Source organism: Stegostoma tigrinum, chromosome 41 (genome assembly GCF_030684315.1).
Source record: "Stegostoma tigrinum isolate sSteTig4 chromosome 41, sSteTig4.hap1, whole genome shotgun sequence".
NCBI lineage: Eukaryota > Metazoa > Chordata > Chondrichthyes > Orectolobiformes > Stegostomatidae > Stegostoma > Stegostoma tigrinum.
This window is the reverse complement of record NC_081394.1, coordinates 17,088,641-17,105,235: the sequence shown is the minus strand read 5'-3', so window position 1 is coordinate 17,105,235 and position 16,595 is coordinate 17,088,641. Positions and strand designations below refer to the sequence as shown.

At 47.0% G+C, this 16,595-nt stretch overlaps 2 protein-coding genes across 2 annotated transcripts; both read right to left on the bottom strand.

Moving 5' to 3' along the window:
• Window positions 1–1,919: 1,919 nt before the first annotated feature.
• LOC132206718 (histone H2B-like) lies at window positions 1,920–6,536 on the bottom strand. The gene is made up of 2 exons (XM_059641420.1): window positions 6,314–6,536; window positions 1,920–2,035 (listed from the first exon to the last, which is right to left on the bottom strand). The coding sequence occupies exons 1-2, from the start codon at window positions 6,534–6,536 to the stop codon at window positions 1,920–1,922; spliced, it is 339 nt and encodes a 112-aa protein (XP_059497403.1).
• An 8,127-nt stretch (window positions 6,537–14,663) lies between these two features.
• On the bottom strand, window positions 14,664–16,269 carry LOC125448493 (histone H1.10-like). The gene has a single exon (XM_048523823.2). The coding sequence runs from the start codon at window positions 16,207–16,209 to the stop codon at window positions 15,592–15,594; it is 618 nt and encodes a 205-aa protein (XP_048379780.1). The 5' UTR covers window positions 16,210–16,269; the 3' UTR covers window positions 14,664–15,591.
• Window positions 16,270–16,595: the final 326 nt, after the last annotated feature.

Below are 16,595 nucleotides of genomic sequence, written 5' to 3'. Positions count from 1 at the left end.
CCTGTCATGGTAAGCCGTGAAAGGCACGTCAGATCTACAACATAGGCACTACCATCCTATGTGGGAGCACCACCCACCATGTTCACAGCAGATACTCATGTGACTTAGACAACCATGTCAATCGCTTACACCTGTGTAGGGAGGCAATGGGTTTGTTGTATTATCGCTGGACTGTTAATCCATTTTGCCCTGAGCTCTCCTTGTCTGATGACTGTTTTGTTTTATATAATTCTATACCAACTGAGTGAGAACCAGAGCTGAGCACCAATTGCACAGCTGCATGAATAGGACAATTCGAAGCAAGTAGACTGCTTACACAGTTCATTATCCAGTCCCATTCCACTAACTAGTAAAGAGACGAACAACTGACACTTCTTCAAATGTTTTACTCCAGACTATTAATCTAATGCCTCCAACGCATGTCCTTTACAGGATTCTGAAATAAATTGGGAGGGAGGGGGAGGCGGATCAAAGATGGATAGAAGAGAAGATAGATGGAGAGGAGAGTATGGGTGGGGAGGCATGGAGGGGATAGGTCAGTCTGGGGAGGACTGCCAAGTCAAGAGAGCGGGATGAGGTTAGGAGGAAGGAAAAGGAGGTGCGGCTTGTGGTGGGAGGAGAGGTTAGGTGAGAGGAAGAACAGGTTAGGCAGGTGGGGACGAGCTGGGCTGGCTTTGGGATGCAGTGGGGGGAGGGGAGATTTCGAAGCCGGTGAAATCGACATTGATACCATTGGGCTGCGGGGTTCACAAGCAGAATATGAGTTGCTGTTCTTGCAACCTATGGCATCATTAGCATCATGATGGCACTGCAGGAGGCCCAGGAAGAACATATCGTCTGAGGAATGGGAGGGGGGAGTTGAAATGCTTCGCGACTGGGAGGTGCAATTGTTTACTGTGAACCGAGCGGAGGTATTCTGCAAAGCGGTCCCCAAGCTTCGGCTTGGTTTCCCCAATGTAGAGGCAGCCACACCGTATACAGCGTCCCCCTTTTCTGAAGAAGGGTCTCGGCCCAAAACATCAGCTTTTGTGCTCCTAAGATGCTGCTTAGCCTGCTGCGTTCATCCAGCTCCACACTTTGTTATCTTGGATTCTCCAGCATCTGCAGTTCCCGTTCTCTCTCTCTCTTTTACAGGATCGTCACGTTTCCCAGTTCTTGCCTACCTGAATTGTAATTGCCCTTCCCCCTAAAAATAAACTTTACCCTGCCGCATATACCTATCCTTATCCATGACTATCGTGAAAGAAACAGAGTTATGATCGCTAAATAATTGTTTCGTTTTACTCGAAACTATTAATTTAATGCCTCCAATGCATGTCCGTTACAGGACTGTCACGGTTCATCATTCACTACACAATGCCAACAAACAGGTTGAACAGAAACTGCACAGTGAATTTTCTTCCGTCTCCGGAGGATTGAAAACCACAGCAGCCGCTTCCCGCGGTATATCCCTGAGCAGCCCACACACAGCCCGAGAAAGGCCTCACTCTTACCCAACCGCAGGCCGCTTACTTCCAGCTCCCGGATCAGCTCCTGCTCCGCTCGGCCTCTTACAAACAGGCCCCGGTTCTCCCCGAACGGAACCCCGGTCAGTGACCCAGGTTCACATCTCGATGGGCTGCTGGGAGGAGCCTGCTGGTCTTCTCGCTTCCCTGGGCACTGCTCCCTCCATTGCGGTCTCACTGATCAAATGCTCCTCCGTGGCAGCGCCGGCGCGAAGTATATTACGCATGCGCTCCTCTCGATCGGTCATATAGCTGCTGGGGGAGGGGCGGCGTAAAGCGACGTACCCCTGAGGTTTCCCCGGAAACAAATATCAATTGTTCATTTTCCCAATTCCCTTTTCACCAAGTTTGAGCAATGGAACTGGGGCCGTGGTGGAAAGTGCAGAGAAAGTTTCAAACAGGGACATTACCCCTTTATGAAGCTCCAATGGAGATCATTCCCGGCTCACGGTAGTAACTCCCTCCCTCGGCCTCTGCAGAATCTGATGAGGAATCGGAAACGCTGACGGCCATTCGGCCCTTCAATAGAGCTTCCCCGATTCAAAACACAATGGCCGATCGAATTGATCCATTAAATATGTCATTTCATCCTCCCGACACTCATCCTGTGTATATTAACTCCTTGTTTAAAGTAACATCAGAGAGTTGGAGTAAATGGGAGATTATTACAGAGACAGAATGTAGCCAATGGAGGGAGGCGTGTTGCGCAGTGGTAGTGACTCGAACTCTGTCGAGAGAGTGGATGCTTGTGGATGTGTTGCAATTTGCCCTGAATGTGGCGACCGTTATTGGAGCTGCACTCATCCAGGTCAGTCGGATAAAACATCACGCCCCTGGCTTGGGCCTTGTCAGTGAAGGACGGACTACGGGCTGTCAAGAGGAGAATTCATCGCTGCTTCTGTTTTCAAATAAAACTGTTGGACTGTAACATGATGTCGTCACCTTAACATTATGTCAGTCAACTTACTGATCTGTACCTGTCAATTTCTGTCATGCGAATGTGTGAGTCGTCATCAATTTATCTCCTCTCAGTGACTGCAAAGTGAGTGTGTGAGAGAGATAATGGGAACTGCAGATGCTGGAGAATTCCAAGATAATAAAATGTGAGGCTGGATGAACACAGCAGGGCAAGCAGCATCTCAGGGGCACAAAAGCTGACGTTTCGGGCCGAGACCCTTCATCAGAGAGGGGGATGGGGAGAGGGAACTGGTTAGGGAGGCAGAGAAGGGTTGGACTGGTTTTGGGAACACCTCCGCTCAGTTCGCAACAAACAACTGCACCTCCCAGTCGCAAACCATTTCCATTCCCCCTCCCATTCTCTAGATGACATGTCCATCATGGGCCTCCTGCACTGCCACAATGATGCCACCCGAAGGTTGCAGGAACAGCAACTCATATTCCGCCTGGGAACCCTGCAGCCATATGGTATCAATGTTGACTTCACCAGTTTCAAAATCTCCCCTTCCCCTACTGCATCCCTAAACCAGCCCAGTTCGTCCCCTCATCTTCTGCACGCATTGAATTTTTAACAGAGATCGGAGAACACAACTGGAGTACTCGGCTCTCTCTCCCTCTCTCTCTCTTTCTCTCTCTCTCTCACACACAACCAGCCCAGCTCTTCCCCCCCACCCACTGCATCCCAAAACCAGTCCAACCTGTCTCTGCCTCCCTAACCAGTTCTTCCTCTCACCCATCCCTTCCTCCCACCCCAAGCCGCACCCCCAGCTACCTACTAACCTCATCCCACCTCCTTGACCTGTCCGTCTTCCCTGGACTGACCTATCCCCTCCCTACCTCCCCACCTACACTCTCTCCACCTATCTTCTTTACTCTCCATCTTCGGTTCGCCTCCCCCTCTCTCCCTATTTATTCCAGTTCCCTCTCCCCATCCCCCTCTCTGATGAAGGGTCTAGGCCCGAAACGTCAGCTTTTGTGCTCCTGAGATGCTGCTTGGCCTGCTGTGTTCATCCAGCCTCACATTTTATTAGCAAAGTGAGTGTGTGACTGTATATATCAACTTCTCATTAATATAAGAGTGTGGGTACCAATCTATGTCTTTCACTTAATTTTATGCCCATATGTAAGGTGAATTATCAATCTCTACCTATCAGTTCATGTTTGGTGAATGGTGAGTATGGTTATCAACATGCCCCTTTAAGCTTCTGCTATGTGTAGGTCGGAGTTGAATTACTGATCACCACCACAGTAGCATCAGAAGTGACAGCAGGTAGGTGTCTGTGTGTGTGTGTGAGAGAGAGAAAGAGAGAGAAGGGAGAGAGAGCCGAGTACTCCAGTTGTGTTCTCCGATCTCTGTTAAAAATTCAATGCGTGCAGAAGATGATAAATTCACTGTTATCTCCTCTCTGCTGATTGTCTCCCTTGGCGTTACCACGGCGACAACGATGGGCAGGGCAGGGAAGGAGCGGGCGGAAAACAATTGTCTCTAAATTATTAACCGCTTTCTTTCTCAATTGAAAAGCGCGCCAATATGTAGAATGGAGGAGGAATTTTTACAGAGAAGAATGCATGGGTAGTTTACAGTTGATTTGGTTTTAGATTACAAAAAAAAGTCTAAGAATCTCTCCCCTCCCTCATTTCCTACCCTTCGGAGATTGGTTTAGACTCGATGGGCCGAATGCCCTCTTTCCTGCTGGGCCGGACGTTCCTCCTGGTAACCGTATTAATGGGACACCATCTTCAGACAATATTGCTCTCCCTTCTGGCAAATTTGCTCCACATTAACTATTCTCCCTTGGTTCTGGCTTTATCTCAGTTCTGTTTGAACCGACAGCGGAAAGGCTCGCTTGCAGCATTCTGCAACCGAACAGAACCTGAGCGGATATTTGGAAATTGACAAGTCAGGAGATACACAATATACTTGCTTGTGGGACTCAAAAGACAGGGACACGACTTTAGTTTTCCTGGGGTGTAAGTCAGAGTTCATAGGCCACCGGGGCCATTCGCTCCCGAAGTGATCGAGTGTTAAAGAGTAACACGAACACATAGCAGTCGCTGAAGATGACCTCAGTGGCGTTTCATATGTTTCCTCTCTGCGGGCTGGGCAAAGAGGCTGTACATGAACACACCCGCCAATAAAGCGCAGGCGGTCAGCACCCACTCATAATGATGAACTGAGGGACGGGGTATTTGTTGCACTGTGTCATTTCAGCTCTTCCCAATGTGATTAAAGGAAATGTGAAACTGGCTGTGACCGAGTTTCACAGGGGCGGACAATTACCAAGCCCCGGGTTCTTCACACTGAAAGGGAGAAAAAAATCTTTTCGACAGAAATGTTCATCATCTCCTAATGTTGCTTCATTTCCCAGTCAGATATCTGCTACATTCCCTAATCCGGAGAGGGCACGGGGAGGAAGTTGGAAAATAACGGCGCGAAATCATCAACCGCTTTCTCTATAATTTAAAAAGCCCGCCATTGCACATACATTATGCACAAAAAAGAGGACGTTTAGAAGAAGAATTCACCAATACTTACGAGTTAATTTACTTTTCGATTACAAATGTATATTTCACACAATCTCTTTTTACTTCCTTCCCTCATCTAATTGAATGTGTCCATTCCTGATCTTGATGGACGATTTCAGAACTTCCAGAACAAGCAGGGGAAAGCGGCAAATACCGCACTGTGCATCTAATCGTTCAAGTTCACATTTCAAAAACTCCCCGATATGAAACATTACACACCTTTCTTTGGAATGAGCACGATAACAGCGAACACCGCCTTTTGACATAATTTTGAAGACGCCCTCTCTTCTTGCACTAAATTAGACATTAGCAAATTCTTCACTTTTGTTAAATAAAAATCGAAAGATCTGCGGGTCCTGAAAATCAGAAGCTGAAACTGTAACTGCTGTAAAAGCTCAGCGGGCCTGGCATTAACTGGAGAGTGATTAGAGTTAACGTTTCGGGCCCAGTGACACTTCCTCACAATTAACGCTCACCCTCTTGCTCGCAGTAGCACCGTCCCTTCCTTTAACACAAACCCCCAGAATCACAACACTGACCCGAACACTAACACTAACCCGAGCCCTAATCATAAACCTTAAAGCAAAATCTGTTCCTAGGTCTAACCCTAGCCCTAGCACGAACTCTAACCTCAACCCTAAACTTAACACTGAACTTTATGCTGTTCCTTGTCCTAACCATATCCTTCGCTCTCACTGTGGCCCTGTCCACAATGATAACCTCAGCCCTAAACCAGTCCCCAACTCTAACCGAGACCTTAGCTCTAGACCTCGTCATAACCGTAATCGTATCTCCCATCCGAGCACTAAACCTAACCAAACCGTGCACCTAACCTTTACCTTAAGCCTAGCCCGAGCCTTAACCTTAAACCAAAACCTATCCACTAACCCTAGCAGAACGCCGAACCATGACATGAAAGAGAACCCGAACCCGAATCCGAAAGCTAAAATCAGACCTAACTCTCGCATGAACCTAACCCTAGCTCTAACCATAAATTTCACTTGTACCCTAATCGTAACATAAATCCTCGCCATAACCCTAAGCCTAACACGAACACTAACTCTATCCCCAGTTCTAATCCAGGCGCTAATCCTAGACATTGCACTAACCTCAACTGTAAACTCACTGTTGTTTGTCATTTTTATAAATGACCTGGATGAGGGCGTAGAAGGTTTTGTAAGTAAATTTACGGACGACACTAAGGTCGGTGGAGTTGTGGATTGTGACGAAGGATGCTGTAGGTTGCAGAGAGACATAGATAAGCTGCAGAGCTGGGCTGAGAGGTGGCAAGTGGAGTTTAATGCGGACAAGTGTGAGGTGGGCACTTGCGATACGCTCGAAAATATCCTTGACGAACGAGTTCATGATACTCATGGCCTTGGAGGAGATCCCGGTGTCGGGGTGAACCTGCTTCAACACTTTGTAGATGTAGATGGAGTAACTTTCTTTCCTGGACTTTCGCCTCTTCTTGCTGCCTTTCGCTGGCGCCCTCTTCACCGCTTTCTTAGCGCCCTTCTTAGCAACTGGCCCTTTCTTTTCTTCAACCATGGTGACAGAATCAGGGAGAGCGGGCCCGGAGCTGGCTTTTTGCAGACTGTTGGCGTCAGCAATGCAAATGAAGGATGGGGAAAGCCTCGTTCCTCATTGGTTACTTTATACGCTGTCAAAACTCTCATGCTAAATCTCTCTGTGATTGGGGAGTGTTGGTCTAAAAGTGAATCTGTCAGGAACTGCATCGAAATGTTGTGTGGAACTTGATTTTGTTCCTGTCAATCCGACTGAGAGAGAATTGTTTTGTGCTTGTGACACTGAAAGTTACTGCGCTATTGGCTCTGTGCCTTTTGTTCTTTGCTACAATGATGTGGGAGTCTGTGTTTCCAGCCGCACATGTCAGTTTCAGACCCTCTGTATGGACTGGATTTAACACAGTTTCATGACTTTCTGATAAATCCACATAATTTAATGTGGTCGAGTCTATCTTGGCGGATTTTTTCTGAACTTTATTTACTCACAAGGCAGTTGTATTCACACTGACCTGGCGATTGTTATTTCAGGATTAATTTCAACAGAGTACTTTTGCGATGTCAAATTATGACGATGTGTTTCATTTGCAAACTCTTATGTGCAAGTCTGTTCTTCTTTGCTTTATCGTTGTCTGTGAACTGTGTTGTTCAGAGTTTCAAGTATTGAGGGCTAGTTTGTCCTGTTTCCAGGAGTGTAATTATCAATCTGTATCTAATTCCGCATTGTGAATGTGAGAGTGCATTTCTCAATCTCGACCTGACAGTTTCTGTTGCGTGACTATGACTGTCGTTATCGATATGTAACTACCGGCTTTTGCTATGTGAAAAAGTGAAGCTCACCACTGACCTGTTCCTATCAGTTTCTGCCATGTAAACGAGAGTTTAGTTGACAGTCCATAACTGACAGTTTTTAATATTCAAATATACGAGAGAAACTACCATCTATTCCTCTCATTTTCTGCCTTGTGAATGAATGGGTGCGGGAATCAATGAAGGATGGACATGTCATCAATGGAGTGAGAGGGGTGTTAAAATGGTTAGTGGCCAGAAGATGTTGTCGACTCGAATTACACAGTGCAGATGCTGCACAAAACAGTCCCAAGTCTGTGGGACTTCAGTTCGCAACAAACAACTGCACCTCCCAGTCGCAAACCATTTCCACTCCCCCTCCCATTCTCTTGATGACATGTCCATCATGGGCCTCCTGCACTGCCACAATGATGCCACCCGAAGGTTGCAGGAACAGCAACTCATATTCCGCCTGGGAACCCTGCAGCCATATGGTATCAATGTGGACTTCACCAGTTTCAAAATCTCCCCTTCCCCTACTGCATCCCTAAACCAGCCCAGTTCATCCCCTCCCCCCACTGCACCACACAACCAGCCCAGCTCTTCCCCCCCACCCACTGCATCCCAAAACCAGTCCAACCTGTCTCTGCCTCCCTAACCGGTTCTTCCTCTCACCCATCCCTTCCTCCCACCCCAAGCCGCACCCCCAGCTACCTACTAACCTCATCCCACCTCCTTGACCTGTCCGTCTTCCCTGGACTGACCTATCCCCTCCCTACCTCCCCACCTACACTCTCTCCACCTATCTTCTTTACTCTCAATCTTCGGTCCGCCTCCCCCTCTCTCCCTATTTATTCCAGTTCCCTCCGCCCATCCCCCTCTCTGATGAAGGGTCTAGGCCTGAAACGTCAGCTTTTGTGCTCCTGAGATGCTGCTTGGCCTGCTGTGTTCATCCAGCCTCACATTTTATTATCTTGGAATCTCCAGCATCTGCAGTTCCCATTATCTCCAAGTCTGTGCTTGGTCTCTACCAATGTAGTGGAGGCCATATCAGAAGCAACTGATAGAATAGACTAGGTTGGAGGACATTCAGGTGAACATTTGTCAGATATGAAAAGTTTGCTATAGTCTCATTTGTTATGTATGCAAGAGTTTCAGGTGGAATAAATAGATCTCATTCTCCTTCTGTGTTCAGTTGTGATTTTGTGTTTGAGTGGAGCAGAAACTTGTAAATATTTACTGACCCCTTGAGAATAAATGAACAAATGAGAAAGTATACAACAGGAAGAGGCCCTTCAGCTCTCCGAGCCTGTGCTGACCATTATGACCTAATTAATCTAAAAACAAAACTGCCATTTTTAAAAATTATATACCTCTATTCCTCCCAATTCATGTCTGCATCTAGGTTTTTCTCCAATGTCTTCAAAGTGCCCGCTTCCACCACCTCTTCTGGCAGTGCATTTACAGGCTGCTGACACACCCTGCATGAAAAACGTCCCTTGCACATCTCACTTGAATGTTGCCCCTCTCACCTGAACCTGTGCCCCTTTGTAATTGAAACTTCAACACTGGGAAAAATAGCTTCTGACTATCCACTCTTTCTATGCCTCTCATAATTTTGTAGACCTCTATCAGGTCTTTTCTCAGCCACGTCTTTCCAGTAAAAGATATGCTCGTCCTTTTAACCTTTCCTCCCAGCTAATGGCCGAGAGACCAGGCAACATCCTGGTGAGCATTGTCTCTGCTCTCTCCAAAGCTTCCACATCCTTCTGATAGTGTGATTTCCAAAAACTGCACACTACACTCCAATTGTGTCCTAACAAGTGTTTCATATTGTAGCAACATGGTTTGCCAAATCTTGTACTCCACATCATGGGCAATGAAGGCAAGTATACCATGTAATCACAGGATCCTTACAGTGTGAAAACTGACTATTCGGCCCAACAAGTCTACACTGTCCCTCCAAAGAGCATCCCACCCAGACCCATTCCCCTAATTTCCCATTTGTAACCCACCTAACCTAAACATCCCTAGGCAATATAGCTCGGTCAATCCACCTACGCAGCACATCTCTGGACTGGGAGGAAACCAGAGCACCCGGGGGAAACCCAGATGCAGACACGGGGAGAATGTGCAAACTCTACATAGACAGTTACCCAATGGTGGAATCGAACCGAGGACCCTGGTCCTGTGAGGCAGCAGTGCTAACCACTGAGCCACCATGCCACCCTAACCATATGCCTTCTGAATTATCTTGACTACATAGGTGACCACTTTTAGGGAACTGAAGACCTGCATGCCCAGATCTGTCTGAACATTACTGTTCCTCAGGGTTCTGCCATTTATAATATAATTCACTCCTAAACTAGATCCTCCAAAATGCATCACCTCGCATTTTTCTGGATTAAACTCCATCTGCCATTTCTGTGCCCAATTTGCCAATCTAACTATATCCTCTTGTATACTTTCACAATCATTGGCACTATCACCAATCCACCAATCTTCATGTCACCAGCAAACTTGCTTGTCAGACCACCCGTATTTTCCTCCAGATCATTTATATATACTACAAACAACGAAGAAGCTAAGACTGACCCCTGTGGAACACTACTAGTTACTCGTCTCCATTCTGAAAAAAAAACTCATTCCACCAGTACGCTCTATCTTCTGTGACCAAGCACTTCCATTGGCCAGGCCATCCAAAATTCCTTGTGAATTTAGTTTTTGAACCAACCTGCCATGCAGGACCTTATCAAATGCTTTGCTAAATTCAATATAAACTATATCCACAGCCCTTTTCCCATCAATTATCCTCATTACCTCTTCAAAAAATTAAATCAGGTTGGTGAGACATGACCTTCCTGGGACAAAACTATGCTGCCTGTCACTAACTAGTTCATTTTCCTCCAAATGCACATAGATATTGTCCCTCAGTATCTTCTCCAAGAGTTTCTCCACCACAAATGTCAAGCTCAGCAGCCTATACTTTCCTTGATTATCCTTACATCCTTTCTTAAATAAGGGAACAACATTTGCAAACCTCCAGTCCTCCGGAACTACACCTGTGGTCAATGAGGAAAAGAAGACATCTGCCAATTCCCAAACTATTACCTCCCCTTCCCTCTGAGTAACATGGGATAGATCCCATCTTACCCTGGGGACTTGTCTATCATAATGTCATTTAGGATTCCCAAAACTTCATTTTTCAATATGTTGATATTCTCTGGAGTATTCACCCACTCATCCCTGATCTGCACATTAGTCACGTCATTCTTTTTGGTGTGAAAACCTGTACAAAGTGCTCATTTAGCATGTCCTCCACTTCCTGCGGCTCAGCTTAGAACTTCCCTTCTTTGTCCTTGAGTCAGCCTACTCTTTTCCTTGTTCCCTCTTTCTCCCAATATATGCATAAAAAGTCTTGAGATTCTCCTTGACCCTGTTTGCTAAAGATACTTTATGACCCCTTTTTTGTCTTCCGAACTGCATATTTAATTTCCTTCCTATTTCTTTTGTATTCATCCATGGCTTTGTCAGTTTGTAGATGCCTAGACTTGTCGTACACCTCACTTATTTTAACTAACATTTCAATTTCCCTTGTCATCCATGGTTCCTGAATCCTGCTATTCTTATCATTTAGTTTTGCAGGGAAATACATGTCTTGCAGTTTAGTCAATTGGTCTTGAAAAGCCTCCTATCTACGTGCCAGAGATAGATTTGCCCTCAAATCACAGCTTCCAATCCGCATTCTCCTGTTCGTGTCTGATTTGGATGTAGTTGGCTCTTGCCAAATTAAGCACCCTCGCCCGAGGGCTACTAGTGTCCTCTTCCATGACTCCTCTAAATCTTATGGAGTTATGGTCATTTAGGCCTAAATGGTCACCTGCTGAAATATGAATCACCGGTCCTGGCTCATTCCCTGGTACCAAGTCTAAAATGGCTTCCTCTCCAGTTGAATTGTCAACATACCACTTCAAAAAGCCCTCCTGGACACAACTAACAAATTGTTCTCCATCCAAGCTCCTGGCTCTGATAGATTCCCATCAATAAGAGGAAATTTGAAGTCACCCATCACAGCTACCCTGGATATATTGCGCATATTGTTACTTCTCAATTTCCAAAACACCACACGAGTTCTGTCCGGTTGCAGAATGCTATATGTGAGGATTTCCGTTGCCGGTTTCAAGCTTTCAAACTGAACTGAAATAAAACAGAATCAGAGTGGAATAGTTAATGCGGTGTAAATTTGGAAGAAAGGAGGGCGACTTAAAAATATTGTCTGGTGACTGTTTCCCCATGTCAGCGGGAAGAAAATTTATGGAATCTGTGCACAGCAGAAAGAGAGCATTTTGACCATTTGGTCTGAACCGACCCTCCGAATAGGATCGCCCGAAATGGACGATGGAATGAGGGATTGTGTGAACTGTACTTTTGTAATCTAAAACCAAATCAACTACTTAGTACCAACACATTCTTCTTTGTAAAACTTCGTCCTCCTTTCTACATAGTGGCAGGCTTTTCGAATTAGGAAGGAAGCGGTAAATAATTTAGCGAGATTTTTTCCCACCGCAACCCCCTTCTAACAGTGAATACCGATAGCTACAGCTGGGGTAACGTCGAGAGACAATGAACAGAGAGGAATTTTACAGTGAATTTATAATCTTCTGCACGCATTGAGATTTTGAACAGTAATCCAGAACGTAACCGAAGTGAGGTTGTCGATAACAAAGTGTTAGAAACCCCACACCGCCCGCTTCTATCTCCTTCCCAAAATCCACAAACCTGCCTGCCCTGGTTGACCCTTTGTCTCCACCTGCTCCTGCCCCACTGAACTCATCTCCAGCTATCTGGACTCCATTTTCTACCCCTTTGTCCAGGAACTCCCTACCTACATCCGTGACACCACCCACGCCTTCCAATTCCTCCGGAACTTCCAATTCCCTGGGCCCCAACCCCTCATTTTTACGATGGAAGTCCAGTCCCGATACACCTGCATTCCCCATACAGATGCTTCTTACTGACCGGGAGGCCTGACCAGTCCCCCTCCACTGACACCCTATCTGCCTAGTCAAACTCGTCCTCACCATCAACAACTTCTCTTTAGATTCCTCCCAATTCCTACAGACACCTTCCTACAAAAATGCCATCCCGTATTCCCAATTCCTTCGCGACTGCCACGTGTGCTCCCAGGATGAGGCATTCCACTCCCGTACATCTCAGATGTTCTTGCTTTTCAAGGACCGCTACAACCCCCCCACAGTGGTCGAGAACGCCCTTGACCATGTCTCCCACATTTCCCGCAATCTCATCCCTCACACCCCATCCCCGCAATCATCACCAAAAGAGAATCCCGCACATCCTCACGTGTCATCTCACCAACCTCCGGATCCAACATATCAACCTCCGACACTTCCGCCATCTGCAATCTGACCAAAGACATTTTTCTACCTCCCCCCACCCTTGTCTGCTTTGCAAAGGGACCACTCTCTCGGAGACTCCCTTGTCAGCTCCACACTCCCCTCCAGCCCCACCACACCGGGCACTTTCCCCTGCAACGGCAGGAAGTGTTACACCTGCCCCAACACCTCCTCCCTCATCCCCCATCCTAGGCCACAAGAGGACTTTCCACGTCGAGCAGATGTTCACCTGCACATCTGCCAGTATGGCATACTACATCGGCTGTACCCGTTGTGGCCTCCTCTACATCGGGGAAACCAAGCGGAGGCTTGGCGGCCGCTTTGCAGAACACCTACACTCAGTCCGTAATAAACAACTGCACCTCCCAATCGTGAACCATTTCATCTCCCCCTCCCATTCCTTAGTCCATCCTGAGTCTCCTGCTGTGCCACAACGATATCTGCCGAAGGTTGCAGGAACTGCAACTCATATTCCACTTGGGAACCCTGCAGCCCAATGGTATCAATGTGGATTTCACAAGCTTCAAAATCTCCTCTTCGCCCACTGCATCCCAAAACCAGCCCACCTCGTCCCCTCGTCCCTAACCTGTTCATCCTCTCACCTATACCCTCCTTCCACTTCAAGCCGCACCACCACTTCCTTCCTCATACCTCATTCTTTCCCCTTGACCTGTCCGTCCTCCCTGGACTGACCTATCTCCTCCTTAACTCCCCACCTACACTCACCTTTACTGTCTCCATCCCCGCCCCTTTAACTTGTCTGTTCCCTCTCCACCTATCTTTTCCTCTATCCATCATCGATCCGCCTCCCCCTCTCCCCCAATTTATTTCAGAACACCCTCCCCCTCCCCCATTTCTGATAAAGGGTCTAGGCCTGAAACGTCAGCTTTTGTGCTTCTGAGATGCTGCTTGGCCTGGTGTGTTCATCCAGTTCAACACTTTTTTTATCTCGGATTCTCCAGCATCTGCAGTTCCTATTATCCCTGAGATTGTTGACTGCTCGCCGAGCTTTTCATGAGCAAAAACAAGCCCCCTCGGCGACCAAGTCAACAATCTCGTCCATAATCCGATCTACAGATCTTTCCCAATACTTTAAACATAATTGAAGTACTCGACTCCCTCTGTATCTCTCTCTCTCACACACACAGGCACACACCTGCTGTCAATGCTGATATTCCTGTTGTGCTGTTTGTTTAAGAGAATGGAGAGTCCACCCTAGAGCTGGGATTGTATGCACCCCCGTCCCTCAACCCACAAACAAGCTGCTCCGGAAGGTTCACAAAGACCTGAAACACAATTCTTGGAAACTGACTGATTACCTTGACATGACAGTTCGGTAATTTCAATAAATCTGCAAAATTCACTGTCACAATTCCTGCAATTGAATTACATGTTAAAACGTAAAACACAGTCCGCCTGCAACAGTGACAATATGTTATACTGTGTGGGACTTTTTTTTTCAAAAGAAAAGACTTCGATCAGCGCCGACAGGGCTTGGGATTATTGCTTGGTCTGTCTGTAAAAGGCACGGGTAATGTGTGGGTTTCTCAGCAGCTCAGACAAACTGATGCGACTGTGGTGCTGCCTGTTCGAAAGAATGGAGAGCCCACCCTAGAGTTGGGATTGGATACACTTCTCCCTCATTGGATACACTTGTCCCTCAACCCTCAAAGAAACAGCCCCGGAAGTTTCAGAAAAAGCCTGGAAAATAATTCCTGCAGGCTGATTGATACACATGAAATGACAAGTTTGTCAATTTCAACAAGTACTGAGATTAAATTGCTTGATCTTCTCTGTAAAAGGCAGGGGAAATGTGTGGGTTTTAAAACAGCCCAGACAAACTGAACAACCGAGCGTATAATTTCCTTTAATCAATCTAAACAACCCCGCCGATCTAAACATCTTAAATACTAATGCAGTATCCGCTGATAAAGTCACAGAAGCTCACATCATTCGTACATTTTTATTTCAATCAGATTATACTGACGCCGAACACAATTTGTAATTGCTGCCTGCGCTATGTGTAACAGGCAGATGGGAAGAACAAGCCATTAAAACATCCACAGGGGAGCCAGAATCATAACTGAACAAAGTAACATTCCTGGAAGGGTCGATAAAACACAAATATTGCAATATGTAACATTAGTAACTGTGCAAAATTACAAGTTGCGATGTGATGTATTACAGATGAAACAGCCAGCTGCAGGACATTATACCCTCCCTTGTGTTCTGTCTTCCCCATTCTCAGGTGTCAGCTCGCAATAGGAGGGTTTGGTTGGCTCTGCAAAGAGCGTTTGGTTTGGCTGGAAAAGGGTCGATTTGTTCAGACGCCGAATTCATGTAGAGTGCAGCCCCGGCGCTTCAGAGCGTACACCACATCCATGCAAGTGACCGTCTTGCGCTTGGCGTGTTCAGTGCAGGTGACCGGCATCCCTGATCACATTCCCCGGGAAAACCTTCAGCACCCCGCGGCTCTCCTCGTAGATCAAGCCCGACACGCGCTTCTACACCTCCCGCTGAATTGGACAAAGTAATTTCTTGGAGATTGTATTGTGGAGCCGGGTTTCTGCGCCAGAGTTACTTTCTGAGAGACTCTCTCCCTGACTATGTGAAAACGAAAAAGACATGAATTGAAGCTGCACCCGAACCGGCGGTAAGTCTCAGTGACAGCGGGACCTCACACTGATTTATTCTGAGTATGGGAGAGGGGCTGGATTTAGATCACTGCAGCTTCCCATCAATTAATATCTAAGGTATGTGCGCACTCCGAGCCGGGACTGTGATCAATTAGATCTTGGCTCAGCTCATCCCTGAGAGAAGTGGGTGGCGTTGAGAAGAGCCTTTGGATTGAGCTGGTTACATGCTGCACCGACTGGTTCATTTCTTTGCCGATTTCTTTGTCACTTTCGCCTTTGCCTTCGGTTTACTCGGTTTCGTGACGGGTTTTGCGGCCTTGAGACTCTTGGTCTTTTTCAACGCCTTCGCGGGAGTCTTTTTCTTAGGCGCTGCTTTCTTCGCCGCTTTCTTCGGTGTTGCTGCCTTCCTGGCGGCCGCTTTCTTGCCTGTGACTTTCTTGGCTGGGGATTTCTTCGCTGTCACCTTCTTGGCCGTTGTTTTCTTCGCGGCTGGTTTCTTGGCGGCTGCTGGTTTCGCCTTCTTTCCAACTTTTGCCTTGACTGGATTCTTAGCGAGTTTAAAGTAGCCCTTGGCCTGAACCAGGAAGCCTTTCGCCACACTCCTCTTGGTACTCAACTTGATGTGCGATTTCTGCTTCACCACATCGACCCCGCCTTCAGCCAGCGCTTTCGTTATAGTACACAGGCTTTTCCCCTTGCGATCGTTGGGCTCCCCGACAATCTTCAGAAGCCGCTCGCCCAACCCGGGACAGGTTGATTTTTTCCTGGGACCCGCCGCCTTCTTCTTTTTGACAGTCTTCTTGGCAATGGTGGGTCCGGAGGCTAGAGGAGCCGTTTCGGCAGCAGTCGTGTCGCTCATGTCGATAACAGCGCTGAATCTCTGAGTCAGTCTGAACTGGGTCCGCAATGAAGCTGTTGGTGGCGGCACTGAGCAACTTAAAGGCTGCGAGCGGACGGCACGGAGACAACCTCCCTCAGCTCACAACTCCTGCTGCTTCTCTGTGTTTCTCTCACGGTCGAAACTCTCCAATTCCTACCAAATTCGGCATCTCCAAATATCTCAGGATAGATTTTTCTTTTCCTGACACCGGAAGGTTTGCGGCCGAAACGTTTTCGCTTGAATTATTGGCTCCGTTTACGAAATAAACACATTTTGCAGCTGTACTGATCGCGCTCTCTGAGCTGAGAGTTGACATTGTCGCTACTTTTGGACTGAAATCTTGAAAACAACAAATATATTGCCTT

Coding starts and splice junctions, on each gene's coding strand:
- LOC125448493 (XM_048523823.2), bottom strand. CDS start 16,209: ATGAGCGACACGACTGCTGCCGAAACGGCTCCTCTAGCCTCCGGACCC.
- LOC132206718 (XM_059641420.1), bottom strand. CDS start 6,536: ATGGTTGAAGAAAAGAAAGGGCCAGTTGCTAAGAAGGGCGCTAAGAAA. Junction 2,036..6,313: donor TATTTTCGAGCGTATCGCAA/GTGCCCACCTCA, acceptor GAATCGGGGAAG/CTCTATTGAAGGGCCGAATG.